This window comes from Ammospiza nelsoni, chromosome 6 (genome assembly GCF_027579445.1).
Source record: "Ammospiza nelsoni isolate bAmmNel1 chromosome 6, bAmmNel1.pri, whole genome shotgun sequence".
NCBI lineage: Eukaryota > Metazoa > Chordata > Aves > Passeriformes > Passerellidae > Ammospiza > Ammospiza nelsoni.
In genome coordinates, this window is record NC_080638.1 from 8,851,420 (window position 1) to 8,877,785 (window position 26,366).

A 26,366-nucleotide genomic window follows, 5' to 3' on the forward strand; every position below is an offset into this window, starting at 1 on the left:
GGAAAGGTGTCGGTGAGCTCTGCAGGCTGAACCACGGCTGGCTGCAAAAGTGAGCACTGCACATGCAGAGATGTTAGCATGGCACGTGGTTTGCTTGCACGGCGAACGCAGGTTTTAAACCCAAATGGCAAATTTATGATCAATACTAATTTTTTTTTCTTTCTTTTTTAAAGCACAAATCATGGAACAACTTTTCAAGATTCTTGACCATGGCTCACGTGCTACCCCAACCTGCCAAAGAGCAGAAGAGTAGAGTTTGCCTCTTTAGAAGAGCACAGTTTCCATCTTTAAGGTCAGAGGTAAAACAATGAAATCCCTGAGGTGGACAATCTTTGCCTCAGAGTCTGAGTTTGCTCTGTTTCACCTTTCAGCCTTGGATGCTGAAATGACCTTTGTCTTTGAGTCTGAAGGACCAGTTAGAACCAAAGTTCAGTTTCCCACAGCTTTTTCACTGTAATAAAGGCAGGCACTGCCACCTCATTTGATTCTTGCATTAAAAGCTGTATTTTGTTCCTGTATTCTCAGGACACCAGGCAGAACTCCATCCACTCCATGGATCCCCTCTGTCAGGAGGACCACATTTGGCACAATATTCCAGTGGCAGTCAGAGCCATGGGAAACAAAGCAGTAACACAGCTTCACTCTTGCCTGATAGCTCCCATTTTACACACCCATGGCACAGCACACAACGCAATGAGAAATTGATGCTGATCTGAGAGAGACTGAATTCACAGTGTTCTCCACAGTGTGCTCCATCAGCCTCCACACATGAAAAGCACACGCTGCTCCCAGGAATGCCATCTCAGATTTGGCCATACAGAAACAAAGATTAATTCACTAAATCCCATTTTCCAAGTCCTGTGCTCCCATCTCGTAGTAGTAAGTTTATAACATTTTAAAAATTGATAGCTGCACTGCTATAAATTGGCACCATTCACAGCTACTTGAAAGCAGACCAAGGAACTTGTGAAGGAGGTGTCAGGTGTTTGGGACACATGTACAGAGACACCTCCAGGAACCCAGGTCACACCCAGTGTCTCCCTTCATGGATTTAAACACAGCTGCTATGTTTATATGGCATTACTAAGGCATGTAGGACTTACATATTCTTTTACAGGCTCATAAATTTTGAACTGAAATGAACCAGCATGATGTGAATGCATTTTAATTGACTTGCAAATAGCTGCCACTGCACATAGCACACCATAACATTAAAACCCCCTCCTGCACTGCATATCAAAGCTTTCTTACTGTGTGGTTAGGAAAAAAGTTTGGATTTTGCAGGCTACAGAAAAAGCTGCTTCTACACCAGAAAGCCCTCCTCATCTTTGTGACAATGAGATGCAGCTGCCTAAAGGCCATACACAGCAGAAACAAATTACTTTTCTGCACTATTAATTTGCTGGATTAAACTCAGAATGTTTAAATATGACCTTTCTTCCACATGAAAAAGGTTCTTCATAAAGAAATCCTTCCCCTCATACTTCAACTTTTGAAACCTTGTAGACCTTATCTTAAATATTAGCCAAAAGGCAGCTATAAAAATGACCAAAGAAAAACCCTGCAAAGGTGATCAAAGCAGTAACTGGTTATGTATTTTAGAGGGAATAATTTGAATTTCATAGGGGTTTTCACAAGTCAGTACTCAAAGAGCTACATTTGAATATTTGGTAGAAGGAACCAAGTCCACATTTTGATGGTGGATTCTTGCACACATGTTCTCATGCAGAAGTTTCCTACAACTGTGTTAAGGCAGGGCAGCCAGACAGGCATGAAAGGAATCAGCACCTAACTGCTCCTGGGTTTCCAAAACCTCTTCCTATTAAAGGAAAGGGATGTAGGAAGCAGCATTGTTCCAAGTGAATGCCTGTCAACACACAATCATCAATTAATCCATGGCCTGTTTTTACACCTCAGCTCTACAATGCTGCTGAGACGCAGTGCTGCCCTACAGCAAAGAGACAAAATCTTCTCTAACATATCCCAGTGGAATCACTGGAAGATGTTTCAGTGTCATCCCAGAACAGGGCCTGCAGATCCCTACCTCAAACCCAGGAGCAGCTCCCTCACAGCCCCTCAAACACACACAATAAATATGCATGCACTGATGTCCTGCTCCTTAATTTGCATCTCAGATCTGTCTGTTTGCTCCCAACAATGGCTGTCCTAATTGCCATTAGCAGCTTTCCCATTCCATCCATCTCCACTGGCCCATGCATGTGCTCTGTGGCAGCCCCAGATGGATGAGCCTCTGAAGGAACTAATGAAGGATCCAGGCCCAAGGGAAGAGGGACAATATGCAGAACTTTCATTATCCACGAGCATTAATGCACTAATTTAAGAGAAATAAAGGCTTTGGATAAAATAACTGAGCCTGCACTTGAGATTTGTCTTAATGGTAAGTGATTTTCCTCATCTGAAAACTCGTTATGAAACATTTCTTTTTCTGCCACACAAAAATTACACCCTCTCTCCTTTCCCAGTTGTATATATGGATCTCCCAAATCCAACTGGAGGCAGGAGGTTAAACACAGGAGGCAGTATCACTGTGAATTATAGTCAGACCAGTACCCAAGAAGTATTAGAAATAGCGAGGGCTAACAGCATCCTAGCAGAAAAAAAAAATCTCCTGAGTTGTTTTTTCTATCATTCAGCCATGTGGAGTAACCCTGCTGTGTCAGGAGATCTTATTAGCAACATCCAATATTTTTCCACTACAAGACAAGGCTTTTTCAAATTAATTACCAAAGCCTCTGAAGGAAAATGATCCACATAATTCCATGCAATGTGATGGATAGCCCCCCATGCACTCTGTGTTAGCGTGGAAGATAAAAACAGGGATTGTCTCACCAAGCTGGAGGATGCTTGGCACAAGCACAGAAAGTCACTCACCTACAACTTGGATTATTTCAGCCAGCAGGACTCCATCAGTCACATCTTGCTGCAGATCTTTTATCAATCTCTTGTGCCCAGATTTTGCCAGATAGTGATTAGCCCAATCCGTATAAATCTGTTAGGAGACAGATAAACACAAACAAACTGTTACTCAACCTGAAAAATAAGAAGTCTTTATTTCTCCCAGTATCCAAAAGGCTGCTTTCAGACCACTGCCTTCTTCTTTCCCCTCTTCTAAACAAGCCAACAGCATTAAAACTCAAGGCTTTGTGCAGATCAAGTGTTCAGCTTACTGCAATATGGACTTTTTTATTCAGCAACCTGACATCAAAGCCCAAGGCAGATGACAGTGAGCCCCTGGACATGTTACAGCTTGAATGGACCACCAGGAGTCACTGGAATATTCTACAGCAGCACTGAGTGTGCACAAGAGATTTCAATTTCCACCCAAGCTTTTTTCTTCATAGCTGTTATTGAGATAGTTTTAAAGGTTCTTTTCCCAAAAAAGCTTCTGGTAGATATTAGCCATACAGCAGTTTCACTGTGAGGAAACTCCTTCATTGTATTACCAAAGAAACCTTTAAAGGTCCTAAATACCCACCAATTTTAATAAATTCCATCTCACAGGTTAAACAGGCCCATTGAATCACTTTTAATCTATTATGCAAACTTCCAGCTGTTGGAATTTATTTCAAAATGTGTTACCTGAAAACTAAGCACACCAAGCAGCCAAAATCTCTCTTTAATTTGCATTAAGTACTGCTCATCATATGCCAGCACAACTTATTCAAGATCTCCAGAAAACCTATAAAAACTTTTCATGCTAGGTTATAAAAAGAAGCTAAATTATTAATTACGAATTAAATAACACTATTCTTTGCACAGGACAATATTCTGAATTAAGATTTTGTAAAATTACCTATTATGTTCCCAAAAAATAGGCTAAAAACAATTAAATACCAGGATTTTACCTTTTGAATATAAAAATATTAATGTTCACCCGTACTCTGAAGAGTGTCTAGAATATTGGGAACACATTCATCCCAAGCCAGCCTATCAGCAAGCAGATGTGATTCCATGTGCTTCCTGGAGCACCAGCCATCCCAACCCTCACAGACCCTACAAATGATCCTCTCCCTTACTGACCCACAGCTCCTCATTCCAGGAGCATCTCCATCCAGCCTTGCAATTCTGTCACCGTGATATTGTCTGAAAATCCCTTCACCAGGATTTCTTCTCTTGGGAAGCTTCAGCTTCTCCCTGTTTTGCTGCTCTGGAATGTGATTTCGAGACTTGTTTACCCAGCATGTTTTTAATTAATGGCCAATCACAGCCACCTGTGTTGGACTCTCTGAGCCTGTCACAGGTTTTTCTTATCATTCTTGTTTCAGCCTTCTGATGTCCCCTTTCTCTTATAGTATAGTTTTAGTACATAATTTTCATATACTATGAATAATATAATATCATATTAAATACTATAATATATGATATAATATATATTACATTATATTATATTATCTGATACAATATGATATGATATGATATGCTATATAATATAATATAGCATATAATAGCATTTAATATAATCTCATATAGTATCATATCATATCATGTAATATCATAAAATAACAAATCAGCCTTCTGAGAACTCGGAGTCAAATTCTCATCTCCCACCTCGTCCTGGGGACCCAACACCACAACACATTTCCAGTGTGGTGGTGATGTCCTCTCTCACAGGAACCAAAAGCCAGCTTTTTACCAAGTCTAGGGGGCAAGCATTTGCCACAAGACAGAGCAACCTGGATGTAATACAAGAATTGTAATTTCATACTCCTCTTGCATTGGTGATAGAATGTTAATGTGATAAAATGAAGAACTGAGGTTTTTGTTATAGTCTTCATAGACTATAGTCTAGTTTTTGTTATCAAGTGTTCATTTGTGGGTTTTTTTAACCTGTAAAACACAACTGGTAGCAGCCATGAACAAATCACTTAATACCTGAAAGATATGCCCCTGTTTTCCACCATCTATCCTTCACTTTCCCCTTCAGAGCAACAGGATGTGCATTTCCTATGCCAACAGCATCATGGCTTGAACAGAAAAAAACACTGAAACACCCCCATGAAAAACACCCCCAGAGCTGAAAAACATCTCAATGAAATAAAGGCTGAGTACACAGCAGTGATTTCCCCAGCTGAACAAGAAAAGGGGCAAAAAACCCACATTGCTGCACAAACCAGACATGGTGTTCCTTAGCTCCTTTTAGAAGAACACATTTTCCATAACAGGAAAATATTTTAGAAGATTCAATGACTTCAAGGAACTGGGGTTGACTTAACCTACTTTTCTGCCACATGGTTTTAGCTTTCTTATCTAGGAGTGAAGACATATGAGGAAACAGCTTATAAACCATTTACTTTGCAAGTGCAAGGGTCCAACACCCCACACCATCCCTTCAATTCAGCTGACAAGGAATTTATCAAACACAATAACCATGTTTCCTTTAATGGGAAGGCTGCAATGCATGTCCTAATTTATCACTGAAGGGCTTTCAGAAAAGTTAAGATTATACTTCAGTGCATCGGTTCCATCCTGGATCACTTCCACGATGCAGTCAGACAAATCCTGGGATCAGCCCTACAGCCAGAACAGCAGCAGACCCCTCCTGGCAGAGCCTAAAATCACAGCAAGACCTCGAGAGCCAGTTAGGATTGATTTTTAAGTCAAATAACAGGATGAGAATGCTCGGCTGGCATTGCCAAACTGCTGTGCTGTACCTGCTTCCTGCTGCCCTAATTCCTGCTGCACCCAGCAACACCAGATCTTATATTCATTATGTTCTTACATTCATACATTCCAACAGAACTGCATCAAAGAAATCCCTGAATTCCTCCTGGTAAAGGGGACAACTTGAAAAACCCGAAATACCTGCAGCCTGATTCACTGCCTATGATAACACACAGAGAAATTCCCTCTGCTAGCAAATCATTCTTGTAAACCTCACTTTGGGTACTGAAGTCAGCCTGCTGCAAACAGAGCTTTCATGCTCATTATGAAATGCACACCAGTATGGAGGAACTATTTGTTTCTGGGGTATTTAAGGGTGTGGAATATTCTTTCATTCCACTAGCTGATTAGGAGAGCATGTCACAGATATAATAAACCTGTGTTTCTCTGAAAAATGTTACCACACAACAATATTTTGCAATATGTGTAACATGCAAATTATTGTTTTTTAACTGCCTAGGCTTTATATTTGCAATCTCTGAACCATTCCTAGGCATACAGTATTACCCAGGCTAATTGTAGTAGCTCCTTGTGGTCACCACTGGTTTTTATGGCATATATTAAGCTAATAACTGAAACTTTCCAGGATGTTTTTGAAACCTGTTTGTTACAAGTCTTTGTAATGTACTACACAAATAGATTTCTAATGTTTCTTTTCCTTTTCCATACAAACAAGTGGAAAAAATCATTGCACAATGGCTGCTATTTCTAGACACATGAAATACGTTTCAAAGCACACAGTGTTTTGAAATACTCAAAACCAGGCAAATAATTGGAAAAACAATAATAAAAGAAGTAAGAAAACACTGCTGAGAAACTTTCTATTTCCCTATCTCTGCATATCAATTATGAGTGTTCCTCAGGTATTTTTGAATATTCACATGAAAATTACCTGAACAGTTGTCTAATTAAAAATATACAAATCTTGATAAGAAATATTCAACCCACTACAACCCAGGAGACATTGCCTTATTATACACACCAGTACGGGGGTGTAAAACTTCCCAGGGATTTCACAAAGTATCAAAACCACTCACTGGAGGCAGCTCCTTTACTCTGGTTAGTAAAATCAAGTGAACATGGTGATTTGGGCATTATCACCATAAGCAGCTCTTGGTGTCCAGGGCAGGTTAATGTTTAACTCAGCTTTTGTTGAAGGTGGACTCAGCTGTTTGGTAGCTTTTTCTCCCTCTGTAGTGTATGATCTTAGGAATCCAATTTTCTGGGAACAAATTAAAAACTTATGTGAAAGATCTTTTTCTTCTCACTTTTTCTCTGCCCCTTTGATCCACCAGATTTTGAAATAGGAGCATTACAGTGAAGTAACAATTTTGGAAATATTCAGTACATAAGGAGTTACAGCTAAAACACTAAAATGTAGCACAAAAAACACCAAGGTGTGGGGAAAAAAGAATCCATATTCTAAAGATTTTGAAATCTGTCTGTAAAGATAAAGGCCTGAACACTGCCTTCCATCAACAAGAGTGAAGAATGCTGAAATTTAGTGGGGTTTCTCCCCACTGCCCTTTCCTTAGCCCACAGCTGCTTCTTTAAAGCACAATTCAGATGAGAGAAGCACCCTAGAAACCGTGGATAAAGCCACAGCAGCAATGAATCCAGGCAGATCCTTTAGAGAATCAATGAATCCAGGCAGATCCTTTAGAGACCCAATATATCCCTGGGACTGCAATTAGGTAACGTGCCAGCTATTCCCAGTACCCCAGGGTCTCCTTTAAATGGAAACTACCTGATGTTTCTGCCTGTGGGTCAGTATTCTGAAATACACGCATGAAAAGCAAAGGATTCTGCTTGAAAAGAATGTCTCTCTTCCACGCAAGTAGAAAATATGCCTGCATATCTTCATTGTTTCTCATTTCCACACACACACAAATCTAATTATAATCAATGCCCAAGTAAATTTTCAAATCTTTCTCTCCTTCCCTTACCATGTCAGTTCTGAACTAATCAGACTCTGATTGTTTTCTCCCAATAATTATCATGAATCAGGCTCTCATGAATCTGGTAACAGCTGAAGAGTATCTTTTTGACATCATGCAGCATAATTAGAGCCGAGCAAGGCCTTTTTCATGATTGAATAGCAGGGTTAGTCACACTGATGAGCTCCCATTCCAGAAGAGCCACCACAATGCAGTGCCTGTGCTGCTGCTAGCCAAACCACGCTGCCTGCTGACCTTCACAGGGGAAACAAAACCACCCCAAAACCTAAAAATAGCCACAACACACTGAGCTGGCCCAAGGGGAATGCCTGCAGCCCTTACAACACTGTGGGGGTTTGGAAAAGCCCCACAGACACTCACTGCTGCCCAGTGCCACGGGGATTGCACATGTGGAGTCATAAAACACCAATTTTTGACTGGCAACACTAAGTGCAGCCTCACGCTGATCCATGCCACAGTCCAACACAGGGATCTCATTATCAGATACCACACTGCAAAGCCCAGAGCCAAACAGAGAGAGCCAAAGGTTTGGCTGAAAACTCATCCCTCTGAAGCACCTCTGGCTCCAAGGAAGCACTGGAAGGATAATGGCTATTTTGAAAGGGCACAGAGATGATGGCCCTGACAATATTTTGCTGAGTTACTGGCAAAAGGACAACAAGGAAGCAAATGGTAAAAAAAAAAAAAAAAATCAAAAATCAAGTTTAACAGCATTTTTCATAATTTTTTTCTCAAAGTTTTCTTACAATTTGTGGCCTTAGTTGCCCCTAAATGGTTCTTAAACCCTGCAGAAGTCTCTATCTATACATCTGTACCAAGACACAAATCCCACTAAAAGGGTAATATGCTGACTCCTCCAGAATGAACTAAATTTTGCACTGCCATCCAAAAACACCGTGTCATGGTTTTTTCCTCAATATAAATTCTTGCAAAACAAATGCTTAAAAATAACACAGCATAAATAACCCCATTTCTCTGTGATAACGTTAAGGTGTTAGTGGGCTTTGAGCAAAGAGCTCTGTCTGCTCCTTTTCTTTCAGGATGAGGGTCTGAGCACAGCAGGGCTCAAAGCAAACACACGCTGTCCTTAGGGGTGCCCTTGGATCCCCCGTGCCCCCCAGCCCAGAAGGAAAGGACACACGAGGCAAGCACTGAATCACTTCTCCTCCCTGGCCCAAACACTGCAAACATCTGGAAAGCCGGGATGGAGGGCTGCAGCTTTGTTCACTCAATCCTCCCAAGCAGCTTGGCACCAAAGCCAGCTAACAAAGGGAGGGAACCACAGCAAACTCCGAGTCTGAGGCAGTGATGGGCTTTGGGATTGCAGGTGGATTCCGCTCAGCAGGCAGGTGAGACAGCAGAACTGCCCTCCTGCAATGTCCCCTATGGACAGCAGGCTGGATGGGCTTTGAGCGACTGCTCTGGTGGAAGTGTCCCTGCCCATGGCAGGGGGTGCAATGAGATCATCTTTAAGGTCCCTTCCACCCCAAAGCACTCTCTGGTTCTATGATTTGCAACCCCTAAACAGAGCTGTCACACACATATGCACATAGACCCACTAATTAGTATCTAACATGATGCCAGTGCTCTCAATTACCCAAAATGCTGGAACTTTGGAGTTACCATCAACTCTGGAGAATTGAGCTACAACCATCTGCAATTCCCACATTTCTGGGAAACAGCGATAACTCTGCTTCTTTTTTAAAATTTCTTAAGGCAACCCAACTAAATTATTCATGCTATTCAGATGTGCAAGTGTTTGTTGCAACTGCTCTGAATTATTACCCAGCTGGTGGGGATATTCTTCTGAATATTACATCTTACTGGACACTTGTGTACATAAATTAGCCTTTGGAAGTTAAATAGATAAATGGATAATTTAAACACCACTGGGACTACTTATTTCTCTCTCTTTAAAGCCTTATTCCCAGCTGAGGAGGGCTTTTCTCATGCATATGACTACTATTCAAAAGCCATGGGCTGACTCACAGCACACAGAGCCAAGCATATGCTCAATTTTAGTAGGCCTGCAACCTTTCCAGGAATAGAGCCTTGGACTATGCACACTTCAGAGCAGGCACTGAGTGTGTTTGGAGCAAATCTTTGGTGGATACTTAACAAGCATCGTGCTTTCAATTGCCCAGCTGGCACCTTTCCTTCTCTTTGCCCACTGAATATTTCACTACATTTAATATAAAAGAGGAGCAAAAGAGAGAATTCCCTTTTTTCACCCCAGTTGCAGTTCCTGAAGCCTGTCACTGACAGGTGCTGCCTGCACAGAGGGCTGGCTATTTCTCACCAGAGCAGCAATTTCCTGTGGAGCAGCCTCCAAGGTGAAGCAAGGACAGCGATTGTGCTGGCATCCTGCACCCTCAATGCTCCCATTATCCACCCACGTTTGCCACACACACAAACCCCTGTCAAGCTGGAGCCACACACACCGTGCCAAGCAGGTGCCACTCTCTGATTCCCCCTTGCAAAAACCGCCATGGATAAATGAGATTGCACTCACACCTGCAGCGATTCCTTCGCCGATCCCAAAGTGAAACAGAGTTCAGTTTGCTGAGCTGATGGGCAAAACCCACTCCCAGTCACATCTGGCTGCAGTGAAACAGCTGAACTCATCTCACACCAACAAATTATCATCTACCCCAGAGAACAAAAGCAGCAAATGCACTGTTTTTTTTTTCAGTGTTTTCTAAAGTCACCTGAAGTGCACAGCAAGTTATTTTCAAATATCACAGTTCTCATACACAACATATACACATTTACATCTACTACCACACACAAACAGCAAGAGAAGAGGGCTTATCTGGAATGGTGATACATATCTACTCTGAAGAGAAACCACAGAACATCCTAAGAAGCTGCAGAAGGAAAAAAAAAAAAAAACCCAAAATAACACTTCTAATGCTGAAGTTAGTTACTGTTCAACAGCATCACTGCCACGATCCAGGAGCCAAGAGCTGCTTACTGTTTTATAATGGTCACAGGAAAATTTACTTCTCCCACGAACAGGGACCTGGAAGCTCATACTACTTATTGGCATATTTAACGTGGATATATCTGCTGGAGTCCAGCTTGCTCTTCTCAAGGGCTCCACAGTTAAATGATTATATATATGCTGGCATGTGAAGCTTGGGTGGTTAATTTTAGCTGGAGACACGCATGCACAGCGCTCAGATTTCTGACACAGTCAAACTTGACAAATCCCACCCCTCCTGCAACTCTTCCCGTACACCCCACTGCTCCCTTCTCTCGGTGTCTAACACAGAGAGCCAATGTTTGGCATCAATTTCAAACAGGATCTGTATATTTTATCATATCAAAGCTATTTACAGCAAGAATAAAGTGTGGCAGGTCTTTTGTGTTGGACTCTGCAGGCGTTAAAAGAATGATTAAAGAAATCGTTGGGGTTTTGCTTGACTGTTTTGTTTTGTTGTTGTTTTGGGTTGTTTGGGGTTTTTTACACAACCAGGAGGCTTTTTACCTACTACAGAGACAATCCCCTTGCTGCAAATGCTTCTAAAATCTATGGAAATTCATGCTCTGAAAGGGAACCCAAGATTTTGCATGACAAAAACCACCAGGTACACCTCTTTTTAGACCTTCAGAGCATATTTGAAGGTTCTATCCATCACAAATTGCAAACTAAAAAGCATCAGGCTGAGTGAGACCTGGAAGGGACACACAGGACCTGGTGCAGCAAGGGCTGCCTGCCCTCTGGCAAGACCCCACCATGTGCAAGTCAGCCCCAATTCCATGGCCTGACCACTGCTGCTGGCGTTCCTTAAAAACACATTGAACTGGCACTTGAGAGATGCTTGGCTGGAACTCTTTATATTAAAAACAATAACTCAGCCGATGGTGCCAAGGTGAGAAGCGCCGGCTGCCTCACTCCCCTCTGGCCAGGCTGAAGGATGGATGTCTGACATTTCACTGTTGGTTTTCCAAAAGGCACACTCCTGCCAGAGCCAGACCCACGGGGCCCTTTCAAGTGCTCCATGGAAAGCAAACAGCCTGGGAGCCACGGTGTCTCCACATCAGCTCTCCCCCAGCAGAGGGGCTGTTTGCTTTGGGGAGTGGGGATGACAGAGCCTTTGATGGAGTTTGAGGAGAACATGAAGGAGCTGCTTTACCCACACAGGCTCTGATGTGCTGAGGGCAAGAGCTCTGCCAATGCAGACAGGCTGAAAAGGGGGCAGTTTGCACGTGTTCCCCCCAAAACCCTGGCCATTGAAGATGGGAGAAGGATCCAACTCCAGGGTGCTACGGCCTTACAGCTTCTGCGGCAAGCACCCAACACTCAATGTGATCAGCTCCCAAAGCTCCGTGTACCCTTGGCTCGTGACACTAAATGTGTCTTCTAAACTTTTCTAATAAAGACAGGTTCATTTTCTCCATTTGGAAAAGATATGAGAGGCTGTTCCAAACAGCTGCTGTAATTTCTTTGGTATTTTTCACCTGGGGTCACAGATCTGTGTGTTTGCAGTATCATCTCCTCTGGGCAGAACGCCATGGCCGCAGGAGGGATCAGAACAGATGAACCATCACTGCTGGATTGGACTCTGAGAAAAAAAGGGCAAGGAAAAGATTCCAGGAGATAATAATCTGAAGAGGGCTGGAAATGGAACCTGATTTGCCATGTAGTGTTTTAAGAACAAAGTCACTCCTCTATTCCATTTTCTCTTGATTGCTTAGAGGATTAATTCGTCAAAACAACTTTCACAGATGTGAAGCCACTCCAAGTAAAAATAAAATTGGTTTCTAAGCACGTCATACTAAACCCTTTCAACTCCTAGAAGTGTATGAAGATGAAAGTTATCTGATCCAAACACTGAGGCCAGGAAACATTGCAAAAGCTTTTCTTAATTTTTAACAAAATCAGTTTGCTGTGGGGATTAGGGAATTACAGAAATTGGCCTTGGTCTCGCAGCAAATCCTAGCCCTCTTTTAGCCAAGAAGGACCAGCCAACATTCCCTTTTGGGTCTGCTTAGTGCTTGATGGACAAAAAAGAGACTTCAAAACCAGAGCCTGGGTAGGCTCAGTCCATATCAACACTGCAGTCACCAGCCAAATATCTTCCTCTCCCACAAGCAGAGCGTCTAATGCCACTCAAAAACGAGTAAAAGTCGGCTGCACTTCCTCCCTCACTCTGTAAAATGTAATTTAGCTCAGTGTCCAAGGCTCTGGAGGAGAGGCAGTGCCTCTGGGGCTGCCAGCAGCTGGCGAGAGGCAGAGCTCTGACACCTGGAACGACATGAAGCAACAGGCAACCAACACACGGGTGAAAAATCACCGCAGCTCAGCTAGCAAGGCCAACAAACCACTCATCACTTCATCTGCCAAGCTGGATCAATGCAAAGTCTGGAGATGGAAAAGGAGGAAACAAGACCCAAACCTGAGCAAGAACCTGACCATATGATTGCTTCAAGCATGTATCAGGCCTCAGTTGCTGAGTGCACATTTAACCGTTCTGAACAGCAGTGCTGAAGAACTGGACAGTACTGAAGTTGGCAGTTAAAGAATTCCATATTTATTCCATTATTTCTAAAGCTTATTGATAGTAAGAGTAAGAATGAGAAGGAGCCAATTACCTTTTCATAGACTTTTTAACTTTTTTTATATTCTGGCCATATTTCCAACACACCTCCAGCTTCTGGGCACTGTCAGAAATGGGACAGTTGGCTAGACAAACCCTAGGTGTGACCTACTTTTGACCTACTTTGGGCTGCATTTTTAAGATAGTGAAAAATATTTTGTGACAGCTGAGCATCAATTTGCATGGCAGAGCCTCCATCCCAAAGAAAAGAATCAAAACAAAAAGACCAAGAATCTCAGAAGCTTTTCCCAACAGAGCTCATCTTCCTCCTAGCCATCAAAATAAACAACCAATCTTTCAGAAAACTTCAGATCGTTTAAACAAAACTAAACAAGTGCCAGATCTCCAGCATTTTTTAAAATCTGGTCCTCACTTTTCAGTAGAGAAAAAGGAAATATTCATAAATATTTGTATCAACATACAGATGAGAGGATGCAGCCCACACAAGTGTCTGGCTCTAAAAAGTTCTGTTAATGAGATCTTGAGGTAAAATTCTTGCATTTGAATATACTAACAACCATCTATACATAGATGGAAGCATTTTTGGTTGTGTTATGTCATTCGCTGTATTGCCACACTGCCCAAAATTCAGGCTATAGAAAAAAGCTTCCTGCATACCTGGGATCACGAAGGGTTCACCATATTTACAGGAAATGAGGTCATCTTTATAAATTGTTCCTGCTAAGCCCTTACAAGTTGTTGCTTTTTTCCTTCCCCAAACAAAAAAAATAAAGTGCTGAATTAATTTCCACAAACATAGCAAACCTAATCTAATGGCCTTGCAGTTAGCCATCTGTTTCTCAGATACAAATCTAACTGAATCTCCCACTGGCTGATAACTTTCTAAATTACATTAAATTGTCAATGCTGACCCTGCTTCCAGCTTAGTTCCTTCTGCCTCCATTTAGTGGCTGGGAGTGATTTCTGTACCATGATCTATATGCCAATTAGACAGAAGAAGATTGGCAATAGACAAAGCTACACATTTGGCACTAGATCAGATTTAAAGGGGCAGAGAAAGGCAATGTCCCCAGCTATGATGCAGACTATGGGAATACAGGAAAAAAGCTCTAGAGTGCAGATGTTACAGAAAAAATTTTAGTTCCCCCTTCTCTGCTACAGTCTGTGTCACAAAGACCTTTTCAATCAAATGTGCTGCTTTATTTATAAATAATTAAGGAATACCCCTCCTAATGGGAAGGAGCAAACCTCTGTACCTAAGTTTAGCTTAGCACTGTATAAACAATTATCAGTTTTATCCCTGAAGGCCACTTACAGGCAGTCTGGCCACGACCCCAGTTACCAATCCACTGCCTTTAGGATGGAGAGTGATTCCCTGCATGATAGGAAAATTCTGCTTTTTCATTTCCCACTGACCTGATGCCTTGCTGGGGAAGGAGGGAGGGGGATGCCACGTCCATAGAGCCAGCTGTGGGCACTGCTGCAGGCAGGATGCTCACAGGCTCACAAAACCACTGGCCTGATGATGGCAAATCCTCTGCTCCCAATTAGAGAGGATCACCAAAGTGACACCAGCCTGTGCTTTCACTGATCTGGCAACTAAAATCAACGCTGTAGGGTTTTGTTAAAAATTCTGATACTGAACTTTTAACACCTCATTTTTCATTAAAAAAAAAATCTGGTAAAGTAAAACTTACAGCAGGCCAGAATTAATAATTTAATACATTTTATGGCTGATCAGGAAGTCACAGTACAGGCACAATTCCCACAGGTACAGGAGATTTGGGCATCTCTGTCTGGGAGCCTCCTCACACAGCCATCACCCACTTAAAGGCCTCCTGTCCCTTCCCGAAAAAATCATTCAACCAAAAGGAATAATTCTTCCACTGCTCCTGAAGCTTTCTACAGAAAGAGTTTTAACATAAAGGTATTTAATGGGAGTTTCCATTAAACAGCATGACCTACACCAGGCTAAGACTATTATCAGTTCCTTATGATTTTTCTTCACACATCCCCTTTTAAAATGCAGATGGTTGAAATAGTTCTATTATTATTAATAGTCCTTCAAGCATTATAAGGCAGCAAGGAGGCTGATCAAAAGACCTGCAAGCTCTGGACAATTTAGAAAGCACAAGGCAGTGACAGCAGCCTATCCTCACTGGGGCCTCCATCACCCAAATTCAAATGTAATTTTACACACACCTACACAGCCCCTTTCTCTGTTTGATATCCTGCATTCAGCCCTGCTTTTGCCTGAGCACCTACACCTAGGAAAGTGTCACTCCAGCAAACTTAGGCTGCTAAAATTAGCTTGAGTAAAAGGTTTAGCGAGAAGAAAAATTATATGGAATTTACAGGTTATAAACTCCTGCAACTAATCTTTGTGGTCATTTTACTGGGATCCATAGAAATCAAACATTTGACCTTTATTAAAAAAAAAAAAAAAAACCCACAACAACTTGGTAAATGCTCAGTTTTCCTTCGGATGAGAACATTCATTTTGATCCATGCTCAGACTGGTCAAATGTTCCACAGGATGCAGATGAAAGCCCACCTTGTATGAAAGCAAGCATGGTTTAAAGTCAGATAAGAGCAGTGGCTTAGCTGCAGATAAAATCAGAGCAATTTACTGGCCATCATTGGAAGGACAGATCCTACACACAAGGCTTGGGGACATCAGCAACATCAGCTATTCTTTTCTGCCTGGAGCAAGGGTTGGGGGAATGCAGAACAAAGAGCATGCTGCCAGTTTGGAAAAGAAGAAGGAAAACAAAAGTGAATTATGCACTCATATAAAATGTTGATTCAGAGATACTAATACTAGGAGGGGGAAATAGGAAAGAAGAGCTATCAGGACTGGCTGGCTGTTATCCTGATTGAATAACTATTATTTATAGGAATAGTTACTGACCTGGTTCTTTGTTAACTACAGGTCAAGCTCTGTAATCTTAAAACTTCGGAAGTAAGCCAAAAAAAAAAAAATTTAAAAAGGAAAAAAGAAAGCTGCAGCAGCTGTTGTAGCACTACGTTGAGATTTTAGGTTATAGATCACTTTTTGCAAAGGCAGGCTAAGAGCATCTTCTAAAAGCTAAATTGCAACAAACTGATTAAGCTGTGGGCAAATGGTTGAGTTGTGAATGAAAATTAAAACTACTATTAAAACAACCTGAAAGAAAAAGCAGCTCACCATTTGGATTTGGGGTTGGCTGTTTGTTTGAGGTTTGTCTGGTTTTGTGAGTGGGTTTTTTTGTCTGATTTTGTTGTTGTTTTTTGAACAAAACAATGTTATTGCTGAATTTCCTAGAGCTGTCATTTTTGCAGTGTTTGTTTTATACATTCGCAACACTTTTGTTGAAAATTTTGTTAATGCAATCCCACAACGATTATGAGGTTACAAACCCATTTTTATCTCCACAAATAACCTGCAGGAGGCATCTGGGGAGGTTCTCTCCTGAGCCATCACCGCAGGACTCTCGAGGACAAGACTGCCAGGCATCAGCCTTTCACCCATGGCTGCATCTGGAACCAGAACATGCCCAGCAGCCTCAGCAAAATGACAAATCCCTGCATGGAATCCAGGCTGAGCCACCCTGGGAGCATCAGGAGGACAGATGCTGGTCCTGGGCCAGCCCCACTGCTCTGGAACATGGACACCATTTCGAGGAGCTGAGTGACACTCCCAGACACAAATCAAGGCGTGCAGGCTCGTCCCCACCAGAGTGACTCCGACACAAAGGCCAATAAAGAGCAAACATCTCACTGAACTGCACTGGAGCTGACAAAGGCAGCAGCTGCTCTGCTCCACGGGGCACGTTCCTATCTCCAGGAGGTGTTGGGAAAAATGGATCCTTAGGGGAATTACTGTCAGCTCATCCTCTCTCACCACAACGCTACCCAAGAGATCCCAAAGCAGAAACCAAGCAAATCAGAGCACAATTCAGCTTTTAAAACATGACAAGTTCACGGATTTACCCAGAGTCACACACAGAGGCGCTTCTGAAGAGCGCAGAGAAGCACCAGGAACTAACATTTCCCAGCACACACTGTAAAGAATATTAGTGAGTTGGAACAGCAGTGCCTTCAAAAGATACAGATCTCTTTATTACGATTCAGAAGCTCCTAGAGGATTTGAAGGATGCATGTTTTGGCATGAGGTCCCCAAACCTCATTGTATTAGTGCATAAGGGAAAAATCAACTACTACTACTACTACTACTACTACTACTACTACTACACAGTTGGCCAAAGAAATAATTATTGAGCATGAAGTAGCTTAAGCAATAACTGGTAAAAATCAGGATTACTTGAAAAATGAGCAGTCTTACATACTGAGATACTGAGTTGCACAAAATCAAAGAGAAAAAAGCCCCAAGAGTCCATGTGGTATAAAACACAGCATGGAATACTAAATTTTGGTACATTAAATCAGGCTTCTCCATGGACTGAGGGACCAAGTCTGTGCAGTTTTGTGTGCTGACATTTGTCCACTGTTTTGCAAATCAATAATGCAGAAATTAAGTTCTCAGCAACACATTCTGAACTAAGCATTTGCAGACAATATAACTGTATTTGGTGCATCTATTCCTGTATTTCTATACTATCCATTTTTCCTTTTTTTTAGTATAATTAGTAGTAAATAGCACATGAAAGTATTCTGATGGTCTAAATGAGTTTTTGTAGTGTTTTAAACACTTGTGTCTATTTAGTGTGACCCTTTATGTTTGCTCTTTATACAAACTAGGACGTGACAAAGCTTGGATAAGGGATAAGGCTTGGGGGAGGGCTTTGCACATTTTAATGACACCTGCTTTGCACTGACAACATTTTGTTCTCCCAGCTCTCTGCAGGTGCTTGTATCAAAAAGCAAATAACCCAAAGATCAGATTAGCAGCCTGAGATTTCCATGAGGGCAGCTAAGACTGGCAGAGCTGTGAAAGTACTGACCAGCCTCCACCCCCAAGAAGGATTAAACACAATTAGCATCAGGAAAGCACATGTCTAACAAAGTAATAAACCATAATTTTTACACAAGGTTAAAAATTTCCCTCTCCTTTGCTCTGTTCAGCAAATGATCCATGGCTCCCAAATGTATCTTTGCTGCTTTACAGCACCTCGAGACTCCCTTATTCTCTAATCAGTCAATTCATTGGCAATCGCTTGTCAGTGAAAAGGAAAAAAAATCAAAACAACAAAAAAGCTTGTTGAGCAAATGCCAGAGAACATTAAATTAACCAGTCAAAGATCAGCAATGAACAGCTGACACCAAATTGAACCCAACACATGGCCCCATTCACATTATTGTTAAACACACATAGCCAATTGCCCTGCCTTCAAAATTACATTAAAGGATCTTTATTTTATCAAATAAAAATATTTGCTCGTGGATGAATAGTCAGCCTAACACTAAGCACATCACAAAAAGTAAACTATTGCTTTCATGCAGTTTGGATTAAGGGTACTGTTTTACCTCTGAGTACAAACTAAATCATTAAGCATTATTATTAAGCATTTTCTCTTTAGCTCAGAGACCCGAAGTATATTTCTGTGTGCTTCTATTTGTGTACAAAGTGTATAATCTTACAGCAAGGCCTCCCAAGCACCCACTCAAGACTGTATGAATTTCTTGCCTGCTTGGTGGGGTCGCCTTACAGCCCCAGGACATCAAGGCAGGATGAGATCTCCAGTGCAGGGCAGCAGAGCCTCTCACAGCCATGGGGACATCACCTGCCTTGGCACAACAGCCCCAAAATGAGCCAACAACCAGCAGCACCTTTGAGCTTGCTTCTCCCAAAACAGTGATTTCAGCTTCTCCCAGCAGCACCCACCTTCCCCCCAGAGCACACACACCTTCTCCAGCCCTGCTGAGCAGAAATGGCATTTGGCACCGAAAAATCAAATACCACACAATAGAAATGCATTAAAGGAAGAGAGAAACCTGATGGCTCTCTCCCCTGGCAGCAAGGGCCATTCTGTGCTGGAGCTGTTAATCACTTGAGGACAGGTTATATGGGGACAGAGATAGAACTGGATGTGGACATGAGGGCAAAGAACATAATTAAATACATCCATGCTCTCTCAGCATAAGAAACAGCCAACCAGGCAATATTTGCAATATTTTAAACACAGAGTGTTGAAATGACAGATGAAAAAAATCATATTTACAAGAGACTAAGGTACCCAGACTGGCAGGTGTGTTTCTTTTTATTTCTTCAGCACTGAGTAAATCTCACTGTGCCTGTCACCCCTCCCACTCCTTGTCTTATTTAGGTAATAATTCCTAGGCATGTTTATACTGCACACCTCCAGAACAAGAGCTGCCACTTTAAGTTTCAACAACACCTCACGCAACTTGGTTGTGATCTCAGTACATCAATCTAGGCAATCTACTCAAAATTTAAATAAAGTTTTTCAAAAGGGCACAAACTTGCCTCCTGAATCCGTATTTAGTCATGAAAACGTTTCCACAGAAGACCAGAACAGATTACTTGTTCCCCAGAGACATCTCATCCTCATCAATCCCAGTATCCTGGATTGTGGACCCTCTCCTAATGGAAACGTTCCACTGCAATGTCTAAACCAAAATCAAACAACAAACAGTATTTCTACCTTCTGAACACTAAGGCATGTATCACAGGAGAACAAAGCAGCACCTGCGTGGGTTTGGAAGTCTCTGCCAAAACCCAGCCACACTCAGGTAAAGCCTTTGGAAGTGCTGCTGCTTTCACATGCCCTGTACTGAATCCACTGGTGCAGAATTCTGATCCCAGATTATTTACCTGCATTTTGGTCATTAAAAAAAAAAAAAAAAAAAAAAAAAAAACCCCACAAAAAACCCTCCAAAGATTTCTTTAAAAAAGGAACCAGCCCGTATGGCAAATGTCTGAATGCAGGGCAGAGAGGAGAAAATCCACTGCCTTACAATGGCCAACTGTTTCACAGGTGATCATTATCACATTCCGGGGCGGGCACAGGGGTGAGATGCCAGAACACTGACACCATTCAAAGCCGGATACTCAGGAGTGCTCCAGAAGCTCTCCGGTGCTTCATTGTAAAAGATACTGATGAAAAACAATAGACATACAATTATTGCTTAGTTCAGAAGCCTCGTTAAACCTTTCCCCACCAAAACCATCCTCTCTCCTACACTTCAACAGTACTCATCCTGATCAAAGGTCTGTAGTGATTCTCAGCCAACAAGATTAGGATGGCTATAATAAAATTAGCAGTTGCACAGATAATCCATAAGGAATTTATGTTTGTCATTTCAAAATAAAAAAGCAAACCCACTACAACAATAAACAAGGGTATTTGAAGTAAGACTTTCAGACAGAAGAAAAGTCATCTGAGCAGTCACAGCCTCACCATGATGGCACTAATCATGAACTATCTGCTAATAAAAGAAGGCAAATACTGGTCACATGAGAGACTTAATCCCTACTCACATGCAAAATTTTTAAATTAAGGACATATTAAAACCCTTGTGCAATGTGTAATGCCCTGGGAAGACTTCACCTGAAACATCTCATCTCATTCTTGCCATATTCAAGAAGGAAGAATTCAGACCAGAAATGGTACAGAAAACGACCTTGGGAATTAGGAGAAAATCTTGTGAAAGAAAACTCTTAAAATTATGTTTATTTGAACTCCATAGCAAGGGGTTCTTTGCCCAGAACACTGAGGAGGAGCCAGCAGACGTGCTGGCAACATCCCCCCAAAGCACACTGACGGGCTGTGAGAGTCAGAGCAGATGAGGCTGCAGGAGAAGCAGGGCCATCTTTCCACCGAGCACCACTGCAAGCCAAGTGGGTTTCAGATTTTATAGCCATGGAAACAATGAAATTGTTACACTCATCAGAACACCGTAACAGCGAAGTCTGACATTGATTAAAACAAGAAACCCTCATTCTCACAGGCTGTTAAATACCATCTGCATCTACCCCTATGTGGGATAAGATGACTGCAGAGCAAGACTCTGCACAAAACCACACACAACAGGGAGTAAAAGAAATAGCAAGGCTTTTAGAAAAGTGTATGGAATTTTTAATCATTCCTCAGTGTCCTATGAGGGAAAGAAGTAAATAAACCAAAATCAAGCTGCAATCCCAAAATGCATCCTGTACCAGAACAGGAATGCTTTTTGAAGGATCACCTAACTCACATCCCTTTCCAGTCTGTTTACTGCCATAATCCCAGAACAGAATTAAATGAGGCTCAAACCTCTACACCTGAATTCTAAATTGAGACAGACAAACATATTAATCTGGAATATTTCAGAAAGCCTAAACCAAGCCGCATATAGCATCTACATATATTTTTAGATTTGCATTTCTGAAACTCCTTACATAAGGATTTTTAAATTATATCTGCAATGAAAAGTGACATGCATAGTTTGTAACAAAGCAGTTATAATATGGCATTTATTTATCTTGAGATATAAACATCTGAATATGCACATTAAGTCATTTCCATGTGTTTGCTTTCAGCTTACTTTGATTTCTGTAATGACATCAACTCCTTACATAACCAATACTGTGGCATTTGCTGGGTCCCCAGGACGAAGGAGGAACTGATGAATCTGACTCCATGTTCTTAGAAGGCTAATTTATTATTATATTATATTAGAGAATGCTATACTAAACTATACTAAAGAATAGAGGAAGGATACAGACAGAAGGTTACAATGAATGATAATGAAAACTCCTGACTGCTTCCAGAGTCCTGACACAGCCTGACTGTGATTGTTGATTAAGTCAGAACAATTCACATGAAACCAATCAAACAATCACCTGTTGGATAAACAATCTCCAACCACACTCCAAAGCAGCAAAACACAGGAGCAGCAATCAGATAATTATTATTTTCATTTTTCTCTGAGGCTTCTCAGCTTCCCAGGAGAAGAATCCTGGGCAAAGGGATTTCTCCAGAAAATATGACAGGGACATAATACAATTTAAGATATTTAGATTTTTGTAGTATTTAAATATCTATGTATTGTATAGAAAAACAAGCTGTGTTGGCTTGTCCCTGGCACATGTATGCACATACACAGTACTTGTATCTGGGAATTTATTTGTGTGAAACAAGTGCTGTCATAAATGATCCAAGTCACTCCTACAAGGTGTGTGGAGGCTTCCCTCTTTGAAAGAGATCCTGTTTCAGCTCCTGCTGAGGTGATTAGGAGCACCCTGCTGTATTTTGATGTCTTTACAGAGAATACTCATATGCCCACGTCGCTTTTTTTTTTTTCTGCCAAGAAAACAGATTTTTCTCTATCATGGTCAACCCAACAGCCCTTTTTTCCTTTGCACTGATCTTTTGTAAACGACACCACAAGTGCGTATAAGATCTGGGTGAGGTTTCACCTGCCTCCTGACAGTTTCAGTGCTTATCTCTCCTGACACCTGCCAGGAACAGGGCTGCCTTTGCTCAGCCTGATGATGCTGCAGGCCACAGCTCTCCTGTCCTCTCCTGACTTTTTCCTGCCTGATCCTCGGGAAAAGAGGAGTGTGCTCTTGCATCAACACACTGTCTGCTCACAGGCTTCTGTGGCAAAAGAACATTTCCTTAGCTCTGTGATTAACAGAAGTGTGGGCAATGCATGATTACATGCAACAGCCTTTTCCAGACATATCCTAACCTATGAAACACTGAATTATACTTTACTATTTATTTTAATCTCTGTAGAGTGCCAGCAACTAAGCCTTCGATCTGGACATCTAACAACTGGCTGAAGTTCCACACTCTTTGGCTTGGAAAAGCTGGGCAACAGACTATGATCCGATTCCAACACCAAGTCAATAGTCAGCTGCAAGATAATGCTGTGATCACTCCAATAAACTGCTTATAAGCACTAACAGAGATGGCAAAAGCTTAGGGGACTGCAGGAATTTTTCCCTTATTTAATGAAAAGGATTGCTAAGTCAGCTAGCAAAAATAGGCCTATCAAATCATAACTTTGCAAATCTCTGATCAGCCCAGTCAATTCTTCTCTCTCAGTTTTTAAGCCCTTGAAAATCTCTTCCAGAATGAAGTGTTTCTTCCAACTAAGTATGTCCCCTTTGCTGTATGCTCCACACCAGCCCAGAAGGCACACAGAGATAAGAGAATTAAAGGGAAATGTTTAATAGGAGAAGTCATATGTAAGCCAGGACTGAAATTTTACACATAAACTTTTTAACACTCTCTTCACAGATAAAATTTTGAATTAGCTCACTATTTTACAAGAATAACTTTTTTCCCCCATTTTTTTTTGCATGAGCAATTTTCCTGCTCCTTGGATCTCAGGGTCTCCTATAGAGCAAGGACAAGGATAGGAACACTAAGGGGCATCCACACCCAGAGCCTGTCTGCTGCTGTGGAAATGAGAATTTGGTCCTGCTCAAAGATTACAGCACAAATATAAAGTGCTCGTGCAAACACATGGACCTTTCTTTTCTCTCATGTTATTCAATCAAGGCTGAAAATAATTATGGGGAGAGAAGTCATGAAAGAATTGTATCTGCTTCATAGTAAGTACCATTCAAATTTCTTAAACTGAAACCAGAAACAATAAAGATGACAGGGAAAGCTGAGCAGCCTTCAGTTTTCTCCAGCTCTGTATAATCCATAAGTCTGATCTCAAATGAGAAAAGACAAAAGCTACAAAAGTTACAAATAAACTACATTCAATAAAAAACCAAAATGCTCAAATTTCTGTGCATCTAAAACCTGGTTTTGAAACACTATTATGGTACATTTCACAACAAAATGCTACAGCCTCTGCTGACATTACTGTGGCTCTTCAGTCAAGTTTCTTTTACTCCATTCAAAGAAACAAATCTTTCAATACAGGCTTATCCTGGGGTCATTTATTACACCATGTCAGGCACAGAATGTTTCATCTTGAAAACACATACATAGGGTTTTCATTCATTAGTTTCTTATGAGCTCAAAAAATCAAATGAGCAAACAAAAAAGAAAAAAAAAAGAAAAAAAAACAAAAAGAAAAAAAAAAACCAAAATGAAACAAACCTAAACACCAAAAAAACCCAATCTAACACAAACCAAGCAAACCACAAAAGAAAACCCAGCCTGGAAAGGTTATCCACTGCCAGTAACACACTGACAGGTTAGTTAACATGTTTTCACTGATACAATAGCAGGAAAAACCTCATAAAAGGCTGCAACATTCTCATATTTGTTGTATACACACGCTACAAGGCTGGGGGCTCGTAGGATATGGACGGGACAATTTGAACTTGGCAGAAAGAAAGAGGATCACATGCCTTTTACAACCCCTTGTGAATTCTCAAAGCCATAAAACAGTGAGTGGGAACGATCCTTGTATTGATTACATCAGAAAAAGGTGTTTGCATTAAGGTGTGAAGCTGACTCAGAACAGTTACACAAAAAGGAGTGAGTCTACCCTGAAATATTGTTAGTCTCAAATGTAAAGTGGAAATAAAATCAAAATTAAAACATTTCTTTTAGAAACCCAGGAATGAGGAACTCTGAGGTCAAAACAATTTTGTTAATCAGCTGTGCACAAGTCACTCAGCACGAACAGGAGCAAGCTACACAACTCATTCTTTTCTCCCATGATTGGCAGTACCTTAGCAAGTGGACATAGACTATTCAGCAAGAAAATTCTCCTGGTTACTGTCTGGCCACTCCTCTGGAAACCCAGTAATAACATCAATATGCTCCAGAGAGAGTGGCAAGAAACCTGACATGACTGCCCAGGAAACATACCAGCGATGAAAGCAGCCTTGTGGTCTGCAGCTAATTCAAGATGACAAGATGGCAGCTGAATGGGTTCTATAGAGTGTGACAAAAACTAGGCCACCCTCCCCCAAAATTATTCAAGGACAATATTATGAAAAAGGAGCCACCAACACAAAGTTTCAGCAGAGTTATTCCACATTGCACCCTTATGGCAACATCACAATTTTTATGAATTTATCTGAGTAAGTCTTGCAGGATCTGATATCTGGAGATTCTGTGATAACAGCAAGCAGACAGATTTATCCCTGGCTGCCTGAAAAGTCCTTTATTACAAATCTGAAAAAAAAACCCTAAGTTTCCACACTGAATCTTACCATTTCAACCACCAAGTGATTTCTGCCATGACCACCCAAAACTCTCAGCAGAACATCTCTGACTTTTGTCGGCACAGTAGCCATAATCAGCTCACCATAAGCAATGATGGCAAGCATTTTCTCATTCTTTTTTCCGCAGAAACCTCGGTGGACCAAAGGCAGGAGGAGGAGAGAAGGCAGAAAAGACAAGGTCTGAAGTATTTACTTTGACACTCACTTAGCTGAGGATTTTATATATATATATATATACATGAAAGACATACACATATATATTTTTAATATATATAATATACATTGTGTGTATATAATTAATTTATCGTGTATGTTAATTGTAATTATATATAATATATAATGTGTATACTATATATGTATATGTGTAATAAATTTTATATATACATATGTATATATACACATAATATGTGTGTATATACATAATATATAATATATATTATATATACACATATAATAATAAATATGCATCTATATATATATTATTAAATAAATAATATATAATCATTAAATACATAAATATATTATTTCTATATATAAATTATATATTATTTTTATATATAAAATTAATCCTCACCTGAGTGTCAAAGTATAATAATATCTATAACAAATATAAATAAATAATATATAAATAAACTGCATACACACACATATGTATATATATTAAAGCTGTCTTTCCTTGATCCACTTTCTCAAGACAGACCAAGCAAGCAAGAATTCTGCACCAAGCTGAGCCAGACCCCTGCCAGGCCCCCCAGACAGCATCCAGCAAAGGCAGGAGGCGCTCCCACAGGGCAAACCTCTGTAATTCCCCAATTCCAGGCGCAATAAATGTCTGCTGCTGGACAGGGAATGTGGGTCCGGCAGGGGTAAGGGGTGAAGGATTTTATCTTTTCTCTTCCTGCCCATGCAGTGGGTAAATCCAGCGCTTTTCTTCCACTCTGAGCATCACTTGGATTTTGCTGGACACCACCAATTGTTTCATTTCTCGCATCTCCTTTTCTCTGCTTGACTTCACAGCTCAGTTCTCGCAGGTGCTGGCGCAGCCCACGGGGGCGGGTTTAAAGGCCAATGTAA

At 41.1% G+C, this 26,366-nt stretch overlaps 1 protein-coding gene across 1 annotated transcript in view; it reads right to left on the reverse strand.

The window, feature by feature from the left end:
- NAV2 (neuron navigator 2) overlaps nt 1-26,366 on the reverse strand; it is a 203,079-nt gene that overhangs the window by 146,022 nt on the left and 30,691 nt on the right. The window contains exon 2 of the mRNA XM_059475385.1: nt 2,893-3,010. Within this exon, the coding sequence (XP_059331368.1) occupies nt 2,893-3,010 (118 nt within the window). The remainder of the gene's footprint in view (nt 1-2,892; nt 3,011-26,366) is intronic.